Source organism: Eretmochelys imbricata, chromosome 4 (assembly GCF_965152235.1).
Source record: "Eretmochelys imbricata isolate rEreImb1 chromosome 4, rEreImb1.hap1, whole genome shotgun sequence".
Taxonomy (NCBI): domain Eukaryota; kingdom Metazoa; phylum Chordata; order Testudines; family Cheloniidae; genus Eretmochelys; species Eretmochelys imbricata.
In genome coordinates this window covers 16199456-16217712 of record NC_135575.1, presented here as the reverse complement: position 1 = coordinate 16217712, position 18257 = coordinate 16199456, and the positions used below count along the sequence as shown (strand labels likewise).

The 18257-nt window shown below is 42.2% G+C and overlaps 1 protein-coding gene across 1 annotated transcript in view; it reads left to right on the top strand.

The window, feature by feature from the left end:
* The first annotated feature begins 6503 nt into the window (after positions 1 to 6503).
* Positions 6504 to 18257, top strand: part of SLC4A4 (solute carrier family 4 member 4) — a 232592-nt gene continuing 220838 nt past the window's right edge. The window contains exon 1 of the mRNA XM_077814349.1: positions 6504 to 6576. Within this exon, the coding sequence (XP_077670475.1) occupies positions 6504 to 6576 (73 nt within the window). The remainder of the gene's footprint in view (positions 6577 to 18257) is intronic.

The following is an 18257-nucleotide window of genomic DNA, read 5'->3' as shown; positions in this document are numbered from 1 at the left end:
TAAATTATAAAGGTATACAAACCACTAGTAGTGTTTACTCTCAGCATGAAAGACTGAATGAAGTTCTTTGCAATAAACTATTTCAATTAAACGTGTAACAAGGCAGTACTTTTGCTCTAGCATGGCTTATTTGCATAAATACATTCTTCATCGCCTCTGTGATTAGGCTAAATAGCCAAGAGGTGGCAGCACTCCATCTGTTTAGTTGTTCTGTATTTTGTAGAGAAACAACATTTTTCTTTTAAAACCTGTTTTAGAAACCTTCCTTCAGTCTTCACCTTCCCACTATAACTTCCGACGTTTGTATTAAACAGAGCTGTTCTGCATCTCGCAAACTTTCCAACCCTGAAAGTGATTCCATTTATATGTTAGGCAGGCTTTCTGAGTCAGAGGTTCTAAATGTGTCCTATTTTATGAAAACAAACATTCAAACAGATCGTCTTAATTTTAAAAGATTCCTTTCTTGCATTGTAGACTGAGCAGTGATTCCTAAATTGTAGACCTAAACTGTGAGTAGTATGACAAATACAATCTAGAAAAATTAATACTTCTCAGTGCTATAGTAACTTTCAAATGGTGATCTCAGAACACTTTATATACGCTAAGCCTCACTACATTACTGTGAGTTGGGCTTGAATTTTCCCTAGTTTAGTGTTGGGGAAACTGTGTCTGAGGCCTTGCCTACACTAAAGGGAAAAGTTGATCTAAGCTACGCAATTTGAGTTACGTGAATAGTGTAACTCAAATTGATGTAGCTTAGATCTACTTACTGCGTGGTCCACACTATGCAACGTTCACGGGAGACACTCTCCCATCAAAACCCCCCTACCCCCTTACTCTTCTCGACCGTTGGAGTACAGGAGTTGATGGGAGAGCAATCTGTGGTCAATTTAGCGGGTCTTCGCTAGACCTGCTAAATCCACTGCTAATGCAGTGATCATGTGTTGATCCCCGATTAAGTATAGACAAGCCCTGGGGTTAAGTTTGCTTTGCTCAGGGTCACTCAAGAAGATGTTGTCAGTTGGGACTTGTGCTCCTAACACTCTCAGAAGCTTTTGAATTCCACCATCCGCATCTCCTCTCAGTTAGGTACTTTAACAACAAGACCATCCCTGGCAGGAGCTTTAGAATGTAATGTGCAAAGTGGAGACCAGTAAAGAAACTTAAAAAGAAGAGTGGTCAGAGGTGAGGAACAAGAGTTCTGTGGTAGTTATAAAAAAAAAACAAAAAAAACCCAAAATCCATAAAACAAATTAATACTGAGGCACTGCATGTCCTTTAGGAAATAAGTCTGGTTCGATCATACTGGAACTGAACTTTCTGAGGTGCATCCCCTGGCATGGCTTCAGCCTCACTGATAACTGTGCAGAGTAAGGAGCCTGATTTACCTGATTATCCTATGGGAGGTCCTCTGCTTTTTTGGAATAGCAAAACCTTCTCAGGTTTTCCCTCCACTTCACACTACTTCCCTTCTTCCAAATTTTCCTTTTGCCCACCGTTAAGCCACTGTACCCTCCTGACCCTATGTTGTAGCTACCGTTCTTATGGATTTAGGCGTGGCTGAGACTCCCTTTAGACTAGTCACTCCTGCTTCTAAATCGACTACTAGAGGGTTCCAGTGGATTCTAGCACTCAGCAGGTATGTACCTTATTGCCTGAGTTGGATGCTAAGTCCATGATGTTGGACTTTTGTCAAAATCTCACTTACGTAAGGTGGGATTTTTCAGAAGTGCTCAGCTTTTTTTTTTCCTTTTGCTTTTTTTTCCTCTTCCTCCGAAGACCCAGCAGGGTTTATGGTTCCCAAGCACAGGGCTGATGGAGCAGCGGCTTGGGGGACAGCCGGCGGGGCCGGATTGGCCCAGCTCAGCACAGCTCAGCTCCTACTGAAGTCAACAGAATGACTTTTTTTCTACGAAATTTTTTTCCCATTAGAAAGTGTGGTTTCCCCAAATCTAGAAACTGAAAATGGATAGTCTTTTGGTCTTCAACAACTGACACAAAATATTGTAAGTCAAAATGAAAATTTTCATCCCAGCTCTAGCAATTGCTGTTGATGTCAGAGTTAGGCCAAGTGCTTTTTGAAAATCCCACCCATATGGCATGTCCTTACTGTGGATAGCAAGCCTACTCCATTCTTCGTCTTTTCTCTTAGAGTTGAGACCCATTCCTCTCTCAGGACTAAGACTCTCTGTTCCATCCAGTAGCTCCAGCTTTCTCCACTATGGGACAGCATAGCTTGCTCTACCCAGCAGCCATGGTATGCTGGTAGGATGATAAGCAATTCTCTCCCTTTTCCCCATCTCCAATAAAACTCGTGAAGATTTTCACCAGTTTTGTTTCCAGTTTTGTTTCTTTGTGCAACCGCTGTCCCAAATTTAACTCCCCCCTCCCCCCCAAAAAGTTTAGGAGTCTGAACTTTTTTTTTAATGAAAATTTGCAATGCATCTTTCTGGCCAAAATTTGGCCAAAGGGAGTCTTTTGACAACCTGAGAAGGGCAGGAAAGTCAGAGTCAGGAGGTGGTGCTTCTGGTGTAATTGCTAGTTTCCCAGTGACATTGTCGTGTGGGTTCAATCTGGCGAATTGTTGCAGCTGATAGCTGATCGCTGATCTCGTTGAGCGATAAGCCGTATGCATTGGTTTGAACCCCTAGCCATTGTCATCAAGTGGCCTCCAGCTCTGCATTACAACTAGCTCAGTATCAGCCTGTCCAGGTGAGGCATTGAGCAGGTGGAAATTGTCCGATATGTGGGTAGGGTCATAGTGCTGGAGGAGAAGATGTGGATGTGGATGCTTGTATAGAAGCAGCTGCTGCCAGTGGCCTTTGTTGGGGGCTTTGTGACATCAAACTTGCCATGAAGTTGAGGATCTGTAGCTCCACCGTTATACAAATGCTATCGTAAGGCCATGAACATGGGCTCCGAGGAGGGCTGAAGAACACTGGATTTACGTTTTTGATTCTTGTCGACTTTGTTAGCTGCTGCATATCAAGTGGCAGGACATCCTCAGAAATGAGGATGTTTGGAGCCAACCTCAGCAACTGCCTCCATCAGCACTAGTTTGGTTTGGACGGCTTTCTTGGTGTGGACATATTATTAGACTGGAAGACCAGCAGCTTCTGACACGTGTGTACCAAGGAATGTTGCTACATGGCTGGTGATCAGGTGGGCGTTGAAAGCTTTGGGGGTGTGACAGGATTGCCAGTGATGGACATAAACTGAGTTTACCAGCTGACCACCTTAGGCCTCTTTCCAGAGATGGATCCAGGTGCTGCTCAATTTGCAAGGAGGCCATGTGCCTTTGGGATTTGCCATGATGATGATAGCCAAGGTAACTGAAGTACTAGTTCTGGCCATTCAACCTGTATCTCCTTCTGCAGGTTTTGGTGAAAGCATAAAGGTTGAAATACGCTGTAAACAGTTAAGGATCCTCAGAAACTAGATGCTGTTACCGCAAAACCGTATAAAATGCTAAAGATATGAGCATTTGAGTTTGTCCTGAACTGTGCAATGCAGGTGCCTTGAATGGTAATGTCCAAAGACAGCTGTTCACTGCAGTTTGTCTGCTGGTGGCTTGTCACTTGCTGATTAGCAGCTGGTAATGCTGCTCTTGGAAAAGCTCTGTAGTCAATCAGCAGCTGGAGGGGGACACCTGAGGGGAAGTGGAGGGAGATGTTTCTCTCCCTCTCATAATAAAAGTTCTTACAGCTGAAGATTTTCATGATGTTTCTCATGCGATCTGTATGTAATGGTGCAGTGTCACTCAAGGTAGCTTAAAGGGACTGTTGGATTAAAACCATATTTAAAAAGCTCCAAACTTGCCAGTGTTACATATGCTGTTTTAGAGTTATTCGAACAGAATTTTAAAAACTAAATCTTCGCTTTACCATTCATTTGCCTTGTCTGCATTTCACTCCTTGTGGGCAGTTCTGTTCTTTTTCCCCTAGTCACTGTCACTCTTTGGTTACACTACGTTACCACAATACTGCAGTGTTTGGAAAGTGGGGCAATGTTTAAAACTGGACGGGAAAGAATTTTTGAAAATATTCTTATTGATGTTATGTTTATAAAACACATTCATAAACATGTGCATCATATGCATCCGATGAAGTGAGCTGTAGCTCACGAAAGCTTATGCTCAAATAAAATTGTTAGTCTCTAAGGTGCCATAAGTACTCCTTTTCTTTATTCATAAATGCACAAACTCTGGGTCCTAAATTAATTGATATTGCTTCTTTAAAAGAGGATCTTATCCTCTGACATACTGGCAGAGCAGTTTGTGAGGAAGCCTCTGTAAGAATAGACTTTTTGTGAAGTAATCAAGGGAGAAACACGTGTATTAGGTTTCTATTTGGTCTGAAAATTCAGTGCCATCTGTTCCAGATGTTTTCAGCTGCATTTATAGCAAGCAACTGCTGTGCTGTTTAAAAAAAAAAACAGTTTATTTTACACTCTTTCTCTCACACCCATTGCATATAGACGACGAGCCATGGAATCAGTTCCTTTGTGTGCATAACAAAAGTTGCACAAATAGTGTTGAATAATTTAATGTGAACTCTGGAGCAAGGCTTTTGTGCGTGTGTGCTGGCTTTGTATTTTTAGCTGCTAATGCTAGCTTGTAGAGAATGTTAAATCTTATCTCATCGTGCAGCAGAACAGCAGCTTGTAAAATGGTACGATGTTCATACATTGTAAAATCATAGGAATTTATTCTCCAGAACAGACTTCTGGTTACCTGCTACATTCAGTATGTGAGGAAACCATCAGACTATACTAACTAGAGATTGGGCCCTGTGCTGCAAAGTTCAGAATTGGATCCGAACTTTGTGGGTGCCAGGGTCTGGGGTGTTGGATTGGGCTCATCTCTAGAATTAAACATGTCAGATGGTGCTCTAGTAATTATTGTTCTACAGTAATCCAGAAGAAAGAAATGCACTGTGGGTGTTCACTTATTGGTTTTGAATCTGGCCCCCTCTCCTCTGCCCCTCCCCCTATATGAAATATTCGTGAATCGTGCTGTGCGAAGTGAGCTTTTCTTAATTGGAAACTAATAGCTAAAGGCTACAATAATGTGGATGTTACTAACAGTCCAAGATGGAGGAAAACCCAACTGTTGATGGGAGAATTGCTGGTAAACTGTTAGCTGGAAAATGGAGAGACAAGGGGGAATTATGAAGCTTATTGGCTTATAAAATTCTTGGAATGGTTTTTGCTCCGAGAAAGCTTGACATCAAGATTACTCTGAGCTCTTGAAGAGCTAAATCAATTTACTGGTAGCTGCTATTGCTTTTAGAGCACCCTTTTGCGGGGCATGATTAGAAGACCTGATAACGTGTTAGTATGTTTTCCAGGGATTCTCCCACTTTGGGCTGGCCCTCTCAGCCTTTGCAGGAAAGGGTGCAATGTTTTATTTCCCAAATGCACCTGTCTTTCACAGTTGGTAGAAAACTTTAGGCCACAGTTCTGCAGCATTACACCCTCTGAAAAGCCTCATTGACTTCAGTGCTGCTTGCAGTGTGTAAATTAAGAATGTGTATTTGACAATTATCACTGAATGGTTTCCCTATCCTAAGAATGGTAAAGGTTGACAAATGTTTACTTATCTATATTAAATATGATGAAAGTATTAGTATAGTATGTTACAGGCTTCCTTTAATTTTGACTGTAACTCTTGATATTTGCTAGTCAGAAGTAGGTTTACAAACACTTGCTTGGGAAGTTTCAGCAATCTTATTTAGTGGTGAAATTGTATAGTGAAAATCACGTTTAATGCAACAGGAGGGCTTCCTGGCATTGTTATAAAATTAGGAACAAATTGAGAGGTGAGGGGAGAAGGAAAGGGGTAGAGAAATGAAAGAGAGAAATTTAGAAAATCAGTACATGAATGAATGGCTGGCACACGCACACACGACTGCTGTGATGGCCTGACTTGCTGTAGCTTGGTCTCTGGATAATCCTCAGATGTCAGATTTCCTTAAGGCCAACATGTGACACAAAGCTTGCCTCTCCACAGAGAAGTATGCTTTGCTGGTATTAAGAGGCTAGCTGATGCCTCATCTCTCATCGTGCATGAGAATGTGTGTGTCTGTCTGTATGCACTATGTGTGTCTGTGTGTGTAGGTGGTTCTACAGGCAGTGTGTTTTAGAAGAGCTTTTAAGTGAAACCGGATTTCCACAAGCTATCGGCTAGTGTATAGACACACCAAACTACTATGGGCGTCTTTTTTTAAAGAAGAGACTCCTAGCTGAGATTACCTTTCTCATACCTGCCACCCCTGATGCCCTCTCAAGGTTAGAATTCGAGCTACATGGGACCAGCTTAATACCAAGCGCCATTCAAAAGGAGCTACATGAAGGAACAGCAGACACGGAAAGAAGAGCAACTGCACCCACCGAATAACATGAACAATAGTTTGCAGGTTAACCTGCCCAAGAGTTGGGGTGGTTCAAATAGCTCACTGCAGGAGAAGTCTGAGCACTCTTTTTTTCTTTTCTATTACTACAGAATGGAGGATGAGGCAGTGCTGGACAGAGGGGCTTCCTTCCTTAAGCATGTATGTGACGACGAAGAAGTGGAAGGTAAGAGATCTATATTTCTTAGGTTAATGTGTCTCTTTAAAATGTATATATTAGAGCAAAACAAATGGCCACAGGCAGATTCAGTGAAAAGGGATCGTTCTTTTTCTGAACAATGAATCATAAAAACGATTGAAATGTTGGCAGGCAGAATTAGCATGGTCCTGACTTTTTACACCTAAAGAGTCCTGTTTTCAAAGTGAGAGTTAATACGCTGCTGGCATTCTTTCTTTATTTCCAAAATAACATTCACGTGCCTCCACAGAATAACCCTGAGATGCTGTGTGGTGTTTGGTGGTGTTTTTTTTTTTTTTTTTTTTTTTTATAATATGAATGCATTTTGCAGCACTTGTGAATCAGTATTGCACCTTGTATGGCATACGTTGGCAGGGATCACAAATGGAGGAGACCCTTGCACAAAATGATCCCAGCTGAGTCCGTATCGAATGCTGGCTCCTGGGCACCAGACTCAGGACACTAAGAGGATCATTTTCTGTGGGATTCTTTCAGCTTAGAAGAAATACAGGCCATGACTTTCTGTGAGAAAAGGGACTTTTTTAACTAGGCCAAGAGTTGCCCCATATTTAAAGAAATGAACAAGAGTGTCTGAAATTTTTTGTTTGCATAAACTAAATATATTTGTGTAACTCCCCCAAAGTATGAAAATAGTTTTGGAAAATATCTGCCAAATACGGTGATTGGGTTTCTGAATGCAACTATCAAGCTTCCAGCAATTCAAAACAATCATTTAAATGAAAAATAGCTTGGAAACTGCAAGGTATGAGAAGCACAGAGTTTTGTTTCCTCAACTAATGTCAGCTGTGCTCTATAGCTATAAAAATCACCCTGTTGGTTTTAACTAGGCCACTTACTGTCCATAGGGGTTGGGGTGAGGGGGTCTCCTGTTAGAGGAGACTGACCCCAGGGGTGTGAAAGCTTTGGCACAGAACGTAAACATGTAATTTTTTCTTTAAAAATTTCTCCATATTTTAAAGCCTAAAATGGGGACAATCCCTGTAACTGCAGGTGGAAACAAGGTAAATAAAACCTGCCGTCTGGCCCCCGATAATAAATCACAGTTATAGCTGTAAGGAGTAGAGCAGCAAAAAGGTCATGCCAATCACCTAAAGGTGCATTAAAAATGGAAGGGTTTTGGGTGGTTGTTAAGACTATGATTTTCTATCTGACCCTTAATAATCTTTCCAGGCGAATATCCAAATTTGATCTATCATTAAAGAATCACAGTCCAATTGTTATCACCTTGCTGGGGGCAGGGAGTAAGACGAGGTGAAAAGAGATGAAGTATCTATATTATTCCTCAGCACAGGAGGCTGGGAACTGTAATTCCATGTCTGAGTCTTTTGATAGACTCAGAGTTTGGGTTGTATAACTAACTCCTTTGTTCTCGTTAATGGCAGTGCCGAGGTACTAGAGCAAAACTTCATAAACACCCCCAGATAACTAGTTAAGGAAGCTAGCACATGGACATTTTTAAATACTTGCAGTGTTGTATCGGAAGAGGAACAGGTGTGCTAATGTGAAAAGACTTCAAGTTGCCACTTTGACTTTCTGATGTTCTTTGGGGCATGGGTCGTCTTCGTACGTGCTTTGACAGCACTGGGCACATTTTGGGCACTTTGCCCAAATAATTATTTGTGTAGTGTTGGCCTTTTGTATACGTTGCATTTGCCTAACCACGAATGCACCACACATGCATGTGCCTAACCTACCTGTAACTGTAACACTGGTGGGAATTATATGAGAGCATATGCCCCTATGGCATGTCCCCAGACTTGGAAGATAATTTAAGACATCTGTGTGCAGCTGGCCATTTCCTGCTTATTGTCATGGTGAAGTTATCATTTCACTTCTGATGTTTATGGGTAAATGCTACCTGCCTACCTTGCATGAATATCAAAAGGGCATAAGTAATAACTACAACACATTTTTGTTATGAAGAGCTGCTTTGTTGGCGGCTGGCCGACATTGTATAGAGATGCTCGGAAATATGGCTCAGCATAGTTTACTGAGGTTACTTCCTGATTCCATTTCAGAGAATGGGAAAATGTAAGTAGTATTGTGAGAATGAGGAACAAACAGAGCTCCAGGGTCAAGTTTTTTGAAAAAGAAAAGCAGCCCCATTTATCTACAGCACTGTACATTCCTTTCTTAAAAGGTAGTGACTTATTCCTAAAATTCCACTAAATTAGGAATCTAAATAGGTGTGACACACAGAATACTTAATAACCTGGTTTGGAACAAGGGAAAAAGTAAAGCTCCACCTTATCCCTTGTGATAAGATCTTGCCTCTCTAACTCCCCTCAAGCCAGTAGTAGCTCTGACTTCATAGTGGGGCGGAGGGTACTTGATTTCAAGTTTGGCAACTCAGTTAAACCTGTAAAGGAGGAGGGGCACTCTGACAGGGTTCAGGTATGTAGGGGAATGTGGCCTGCATTTCCAGAAGTTTTCCCCCACCCTGTATCCATCTACTTTAATAAGTTAGGGGTACCATGGATGTGGATGCAGTATTGGAACCTGACTAGAATAGAATTCTCTGTTGCACTGGAAATTTATGTCTGTGGATCTCATCAATGTTAAGGGGAGTTACCTACATAAACATCTGTACACATGACTCAGAGAAACATGTGGAACTTAATTAGGGACTTTGCAACAAGAGAAACTTTAATAAAAAACCTCCCAACCCCTAAAACCATTTTCCATTTTTGCTAAACCCTTTTTTCTTTTGCTTGCCCCTGTTGTGATGTCTGTGGATTTGTGTTATCACACATTTGGGGGAAAAAGTTGTGTAATGTCATAAAATGGTACCCTTAATTTTGCTTCACTCAAAACGTCACTCATTTTGCAGTAACAAAGACTTTGTGAATTACTGATGTATTTATTTTTTATATAGTATAAATGAACAAGTGGAAATTAAAAATATAAGCAAGGAATAATCCACCACAGAATGTACTTTGCTGATTTGTTTTGATAATTTAGTTTAGTTTAAATTGGACAATAGCAGAGGGAGCTGCATTTTTGTCTCTTCAAAACTGCCACAGACTTTGATTTTGCTGTTGCAGAATTAGGAGTGATTACTTAAATTATAAGCTCTTTGGGGCAGGAACTGTCTTTTTTGTTTTCTATCTGTAGAGCGCCTAGCACGGTGGCGGAGCCCCAGATATGGGCAAGGCCCTCAGTGCTACCACAATACAAATAGCAAATCATAATAGTGGTTTGGATTTCGATTCTGGTTTTTATGTGAACCTTCAAATGTTGAGAGGGTTCAGATAAAAGATTTCCATTTCAGCTCCTCTCTAGTTTTAATTCTCCGTTACGCTTTGTATACTATTAAATATGCTGTGTACAGCTCGGATAAGCTCTCAAGTCTTGATTCAATACAAATGCAGTAGGACTTGTCTTAAAGTGCTCTGCTAGGAGGTTCCTTGCCATGATACCACCTTTCTAACATTTGATAGCTTGACGCTAGTAAATCTACCAGCATGTTTACCATCTGTCTTTTTTCAACTTATGGCTATCTTCTTTATCTGTAGGCAAGATGTCATTCTAGTCTGCTGCAAATAGCCTTTTCTCTGTTGGCAGGGTAGTTGGCAGACTTCAGTATTATCTTAAAATGTGCTGGTTTCGTGTATGACATCAGTGCTTTCTCACTTCCACTGCTGTGATGCTTTTAATGTCTTATTTGAAGGGCTCTGATTTAAAAGCTTGGGTCAAAATTTGGATGATTGTAAAATGATTTTGTTTAAAATGGTGCTTGTCCGAATGTGCATTTTAAAAAGAACTATCCGGGTTTTCCGTTCCGCCTTTAAAAAAAAAAAAAAAAAAAAAGTACACCTTTGGGAAGTGTCATAGAGTTTAGGGCCAGAATGGGCCACCAGATCATCTAATCTGACCTCCTGAATAGCACAGGCCACCTGCACGTTAAACACTGAAAGTCCTTTGAGGATGAAAAGGCATTGTATAAGTGCTGAGTGGCCTTTCTTTTAAAGGAATATTAAATTCTCCAGTGACAGAGCCTAGTAGTACAAATTATTTTACATCAAATCTGAGGAAAGTGTTTTGTAATATCATAATGGTAATGACATGGCTCTTTTAACCCTTGTTTTTAAGGGAGAAGATAGGAATTGCTGATTTCCTTAATTAAAGGCAAGGACCAAACACTCAGCCAGCATTAAATACACTTAATATGGTATTAAATGATCAATTTAAAAACAATCCATCTCTGTGCAAAAGTGACACGAATGAGATGCGCACCTGCTCTCCAACTTGGCGACTAACCAAACTTGGCTGAAGGCCATGCTAGTTGAAATGGTGACAGTCAGACTGAGGCATTGTGCCCCTTGTCTGCTGGTGTGAATAAGTGTTCCAAGTGGAGGGCTTTGGATGTACTAATGGAGGCAAAACCAGAGCGCCAGGCCTGCCAAGGGAGCTGCCTGCACAGACTCCAGCTTGAGAGGCAAATTTGCTGGGACTGTGCAGGCTGATCCCTTTTCAGGATCAGGGCCCATACTGTTTAGCTGTATGCGTAATAATATACATTTACTGTGTGTCGAGCAGGGGTACTCAATCTTTTTCTTTGTGTTTCCTCCCCTGCAACATGCTATAAAAACTCCACGGCCCACCTGTACTGCCACAACTGGTTTTCCGCATATAAAAGCCAGGGCGGGCGTTAGGGTTTAGCAAGCAGGGCCATTGCCTGGGGCCTTGCAAAGCTACCTTGCTCAGGCTTCAGGTTTAGCCCCAGGTGGCATGGCTCAGGGCCCTGGGCTTCAGCCCCGCACAGAGGGGCTTTGATTTTCTGCCTTGGGCCCTAGTGAATCCAACACTGGCCCTGCTTGGTGGAACCCCTGAAACCTGCTTGTGGCCTCCCAGGGGGTGCCGGACCCCTGGTTGAGAACCGCTGGTGTACGGGACCGTGCTATGGTCAGCTTACCCCATCAGGTTAAGTGTCTGCTGCCTCAGTTTCTCTCTGAGAAGTACATGTAGACTTGTGGTTGATGTCACATCCCCTTCTTTGGCTCTGATTTGCTAAGAAAACGTAACAGTTCAAACATAACTGACAGTACAAATCTACCAGCCCTGTCCCCAGGCTCTGGAGTTTCTTCCCCAAACCATTTCCTAGCTGAGACTTGTTCTGCTCCCACTTGGCTAGTATTGATTCCACTGGCCCTGGGCTCTCCTCTTTCTGTGTGAATAGACGCTCTCTTACAATAAGTACTGCACCCCAGCTGTTCTCATGGGACTCCGGTCATTTGACTCAGCTGCAGGCCAGCACCTGGAAACAGGACACTGGGACATACGCGTACCCAGGAACCATGGGTAACATTTGCTTAGCGGGATCTCAAATTGCTCTATGGGGATTTTGCAAACTCTTTCTGTTGGAATCCCTTCCCCGCTTGCTGGCATGTCTGCCTCTGGGGTGAGACACAGCAGCTCTTCATTAGTGCCCTACAACACTACATGACCGCTTAGGACAGAAAATAAGTATATAAAATTTGCCTGTCTCTGCTGTGCATGATACCGCATCCCTTTCTGAATTCCTTCAGGTTATTTTTAAACAAAAAACCTAAAATGCATATAAAGGTCAGACTAAATGATCACAACAGTCTCTTCTGGCCTTGGACTCTGAATCTAGGAAAACTTAAAATATGGCAAGGAGGTCCAGTCATGGCTGTGGAATTTCTAATGGAAGACGGAGTTGTATTTTAGTGACTTTTCATTTGGTTCACTGCCATCTGGGCTCACTTTTTATTTCCTTCTCATTAATGATATAGAAATAAATACTGAGAAGTCACCTAAGCCAATAACTGCTAAAGGCAAAGAAAGACCAATTAAAACTGATAATCTGTGCAATAAATCAAAACCTATAGAAACGAAGTGAAGCTATTCTTAATTATACTTGATAAGTGACAAAACTTATCAAATAAATAAAACAAAAAAGCCTCCTGGGAAGCGAAAGGTAAAAATTAACAGACAATTGACTGACTGAATGAATAGAGCTGAGTAAATGAATGGAGTTTTTAATCTCAAAAAGTAGAAACGATCCCAAGAAGAGTTTCCTAGTCAGAAAATTAGAACCCTGTGAGGAGTGGACGCTATGGAACTGGTCAGGTGACCTATGGAATGCTGGGGAGTTTCCATGAGAGGAGAGAATAGTGAGAGGAAAGAGAGGTTAGTGTATAAGATAACAAAGGGTATAGAGAGAAGGCCCAGTGGGTGCTTCTGTTTAACCATTCCTCATGACGCAAGAATGAGAGGGCAAGTAGAGCAAAGACAGATGGAAAGGAGAGGTCGAGCCTGAGAGGTCAAGGTTGGAGGTGGAGAAGAGTGAGAGGAACAGAAGTAGAATTGGCCTAGTGGATAAAGTCAGATTTTAGGACCAATCCTGGTTTCTTGCTTGACTTTCCCTGTTTGTGTGTTCACTGGCCATTGGGAAAGAATCTTACTCTTCATTGGTCTAAGGAAAAAAGAAATATTCATTGCTTTGATCTATGGGCCTGTAAGCAGCAAAGCTGGGCTTACTCTGGTGAGTGCTGCCAGGGCTGCCTTGTAACTCAGTGGCGCTAATATGGCAGGGGTGGCCAACCTTAGCTTGAGAAGGAGCCAGAATTTACCAGTGTACGTTGCCAAAGAGCCACGGTAATATGCTCCCCAGCAGCTCTTCACCCCCAACCCCCCACTCCCAGCGCCTCCTGCCCACCAGCAGCCCCGCTGATCAGCGCCTCCCTCTCCCTCACCGCACCTCCTGATCGGCTGTTTCGTGGCATGCAGGAGCGAGGGCACGGCAGGCTGAGGGGAGGGGGCGGGAAGGGGTGGAGTGGGGGCAGGGCCAGTGGCAGAGTCAGGGGTTGAGCCGTGAGCACCCCCCCCGGCACATTGGAAAGTTGGCGCCTGTCGCTCCAGCCCCGGAGTCGGTGCCTGTACCAGGAGCCGCACGTTAACGTCTGAAGAGCCGCACGTGGCTCCGGAGCCCCAGGTTGGCCGTCCCTGTAATATGGGCTCTTTGTGTTCTAGAATTCTCTTTACGATTGCTAGCGGGCGTCTGTTCCCTTCACACCGGTCCAGTGCTATTCCAAGACTTTTTGGACAATATTGTGAGTGTATTTTGGACAGTATTGAGAGGCAGTGTAAAGGGACTTTAAAATGAGCACACTTCATATTTATGCTCAGTTGAAGGCCCCTTTACAGTGACAGATCAGAGTAAAGTGGCCTTGGTATAAAATGAGAATCAGACGATTGAGGGTACATCTACACTGCAAAAAAAAAACACCCCAACAACTCTGTAGCAGTGAGTCTTGGAGTCCAGTTCAACTGACTTGGGCTCACACAACGGGGCTAGAATAACACTGTATACGTTCCTGCTTGGGCCGGAGCCTGGGCACTGAAACCTGGCAAGGGGCGGGGACCTCAGGGCCCAGGCTCCAGCCTGAGTGGGAATGTCTACACTACTACTTTTAGCCCCATAGCATGAGTCCCAGAAGCCCTAGTCAGTTGACCCAGACTCAGACTCGCTGCCATGAGTGAGATGTTTTTTGTGCAGTGTAGGCATGCCCTTAAAAACCACTGTAATTTAATAGAGGCCCATCAGCGTGGAGGGTGGACATGGGGATAAATGCAGGCCCTGTATCAAGGAGTCTGACCTTGGAGTACTCCAGAATGTAGGTGAAATCTCCCTTTTAAAAGAAAACTGCATCCTCAATATAGTTAACCATAATTGTATACCCAGAAGCAGTGTGCCATTAGGATGTACTAGTGATGTACAGTAGTACTGCAGAATTAGGTGCATAAGGGCTTTTATACCTTCTCTGAGGCACCCAGCATTTGCCAAAATCGGCGGCAGAGTACTGGACTAGGTGGATCCTTCGTCTGTTCTGGTCTGTCATTTCGTGTGTCCATCTTTCTGTTATATCCCTATAGGCATTTTCTGTACCTTTTTTCTTGATCATCCAGTGTACTTTTCCCAACACTCATGCCCCTACGTGCGCTAGCAGTGGCTTTCAATGATGTGCACTAGCAGTGGCTTTCAATGATAGTGACTCACATTTCAGTCTCTAAAGCACGGGGGTGTGTGCCTTGGAATTTAGGTGGTTAGTTTCACTGACAAACACTTCTGTTGCTCATGCATGCATGCATGCATGCTGCAGCTATGCTATGACATGCAGGAGGCAGCTTCAGATCTCCCAGTCCTGACCACTTGTGCTTAAGTTGTGGGTAGCAGAGTTCTTGTGATGCCTCAATTGATAATGCCAAACACCTGAGCAGGCACTGAAATGCTGGCAATTTACTCTAAGTGTCATGGGGACACTTTTAGTGGACTACAAACACTTTTTTTTTTTTTGAGGCGGTGAGATAGAGGCAAGTTTAAGTTAAACAAATTATGTATTAATTATGACTCTACAATAATAACCAATGCCCTGGTTTTCTCCCTAATCACAGGAATTATTAGTGCATATAATGGGGAGGAAAGACTATCTCCTCTAGACTTAATGGCATGCAGTTCATCAACAGCATAAGTCTCCTGTCCTCCAACACAGCTGAGTGCAACATACTTGCAAAATTTAATGTCCTTCCTACTCAGACAATTAGAAGAACTAGGGTCAAAATTTTCAAACTTTCATGCCTAAGGAAGGGGCTTAATATATTCCGAAGGGATGAATACTGAAAGCTCCCACTGAAGTCAATGGGATCCATAGGGCTCGGCAGCTGTGGAAAATCAAGCCACTTATTTATACCTAAATATGGCTCCTATCTGCATATATGCATCTATAATGCCAAACACAGTTTAATATTGGGTCTATCTGCTTTGATGATTTCCATACTCTGAAAAAGACAATTCAAGCCAAGGTTTTCAAAAGCAATACATTATTTTGGATGCACCACTTGAGACACCTTAAGGGAGACTGATTTTTAAAGGATGTGTGTGAAAATCCGGTGTCTCAAAAAACAAACAAACCAGAGGCACCCAAAATCAGTTTTCATTTCTGGAAACCTTGGACTAACACTTTGTATAGCATTTTATAATGTATGTAAGCTGCTCTTTCAGAAGTCATCCTCTCCTTTGATTAGGATCCAAGTGGCGTTGACCTGATTAGATCAGCTCATGGCATGGCAGGTTCTGTAGGTTGTGTAACCTCTCACACTTGAAGAGTCAGAAAAGCTGCTTACAGGTTTGTGGGTAAGCGTCTAACAATAGATTATAAAAACCTCAGGTTGAATACCCAAAACATGCTCGTTGTTTTCTGTCTTAATGGTGTTGATCAGTTTATCATTTGCCAGCTATAGACATTTATCTGTCACACAGAAACTACACTCAGTTATGTGAGTGTCTTTCCCAGATTCCACTGCACACATTCCCTTTCTTTTGTAGATCAATCCTGCATCTTTTGGTTGCTTATATCCGCTCTTTCATTTAAATGTTCAGGTTTGTGTATGTTCTTTTAAGATGCCTGATGAAGAATGCACTTTTTATTTTTTAGTTTAAGTTCTTCTCACTTCTTAAATCTTGATTTTACTTTCAGTGTGATGCCTCCCTACGTGAAAGGGATTCTAGGTGTCAAGGGACAGCACTAAACCACCTCTACAATAAGCTTCAGAAAAGCTGTTAAATCTTCTTAGGAATTTTTCAGTTTAACACAATGGTGATCAATAGGTATGGCGTGAGGGAGGGAAAAATCATGCTTTTGGAATTGAGAAAGCTTGAGATTCAGACATCTCCTCTATTCTACACTCATCCGATGAAGTGAGCTGTAGCTCACGAAAGCTTATGCTCAAATAAATTGGTTAGTCTCTAAGGTGCCACTAGTATTCCTTTTCTTCATCCTATTCAAGTGCCTTTCAGCACAAGCTGACTACAGTGTCATTACACGTGAACCTTTAAGGACTGTAGAGATCGTTTTTATATGAAGATTAAATTGACCTTTGGAAGACCCACAAGTTCCAGTGACCTGATGAGACATTATCAAAAATTATTTCATTTATTTACATGTTGTTTTCCTCATCTGTGCCCTGCATTCATGCTGTTGTCATTATATTAAACATCCCATTGTTAATCTTAATAAAAAAAGCACGTAGAACCTTAGGTGGAGTTCAGCTAGTGTGTAACTGACTGGGGGAAGGTATTATGCTTCAAGAAATGTCGTAGTTGTTTGACAAAATGGGGCTTTAGAATAGCAAATTAGAAGTGTTGAAAAGTACCTTTTCCCCCTCGCCCCTTTAAATGTTTAGATATGTCTGAGCACATAGTGGAGAATGGGGGCACAGGGCACTCAAGGTGCCTCATTTGAGTTGTAGTTTAATTACATGTTTATCAGACAAAAATTTATTTTATTTTATTTATTTATTTTTTCCTGAAATGTGGAAAATTATCTTAATTCTGTCATTCCCTAACTTTTGAGTGCTTGACTTTGTAACCTGAACATTCTTTTACCATCAGTGGGTGGTTGTTGTTGTGTGTGGTGGTGGTGGTGTTTGTTTTATATAGGTATAGATTGATAGTGGTGTCGCTGATCACTGGTGCCCTCTTGTATTATCAATAAGCCTGACAAATTTGTCAGCTTTTCTGCTGAGCCTCTACATCTGCTGCTTCAAACTTCATACACTCTCTAGTTTGCTATAGAGCCTGGGATCCTTCACCTCTTTTACATTTGAAATTTCAAACTGAAAGCATATGAGACTTGCAAAAAACTTCTAGGCCTGCGTATCCCTTTCTGATACCATTTTGAAAGTGAAAGTGGTTAATAGAATTTCAGGAGGCTTTGCTGGGGGCAGATTGATGCACCGGGTGTGAAGGCAGGTCCCGAGAAGAATAATCTTACAACCAGGTGAAAATGACATGCTCCCCATACATATTATGCTGTTTTCCATACTGATTTAAATGCATGCATACTTAGGTATCTGCAAACAGTCTTAACCAGCTCTTTTTAAGATTAGCAAAGTGCTTTTTACTCATGGAGGGCTAGGTATGCACAACATTAGAATGTTTAAATCCAAACTGGGGTATTAGAGTGCAAAAAAGCATCTGAACAAGCTTCTTAGAACATTAAAAAAAGAAAAAAGCCTGTTTTCTTCCTCTGGTAACTTAAAAAAATCACCCTCAGACAGCTGTTCAACATGATAGAGTTAGACTCCTAGGTAATTTGTTGGTGCAAAATTATAATTAACCACTGAAAGTGGGGGCTTACAATGACGCTCCCTACTGCAATGCTTGCAGTGGCCTTCAAGTTTATCACATCGTCATTCTGGCTGCTAGTGTGTGCTAACCCGCTGTAGTTGATGGAGTGAGTATAACTTCATGAAGGACCACGCAGAAAGAATAGAATTCCTCTCTTACTGCTCTATCTTTGCAAAAGTGTTAGCGAAAATTCATTAGACTGAAGTAAAGAAGTTACAGAGTGTCCAGATAGAGCCATGGAGTATAGTAATACTGCCCAATAATTAATCTAACCAGGAACACGTTAATAAATTAACTTGTCCTGGTGTGGCGTCTAGAGGTCCTGTTGTGCTGTGTGCAATCTCAGTAGACAAGACCGAGGATGGGAGGGGAAACAAAGACACATAGAAGTTAAGTGACTTAGCTAAGGTCAAACAGCAAGGTAGTGACAGAGCACAATTGAATCCAGGTCTCTGGACTCCCAGTCCATTTCCCTATCCACTGGACACGGTGCCTT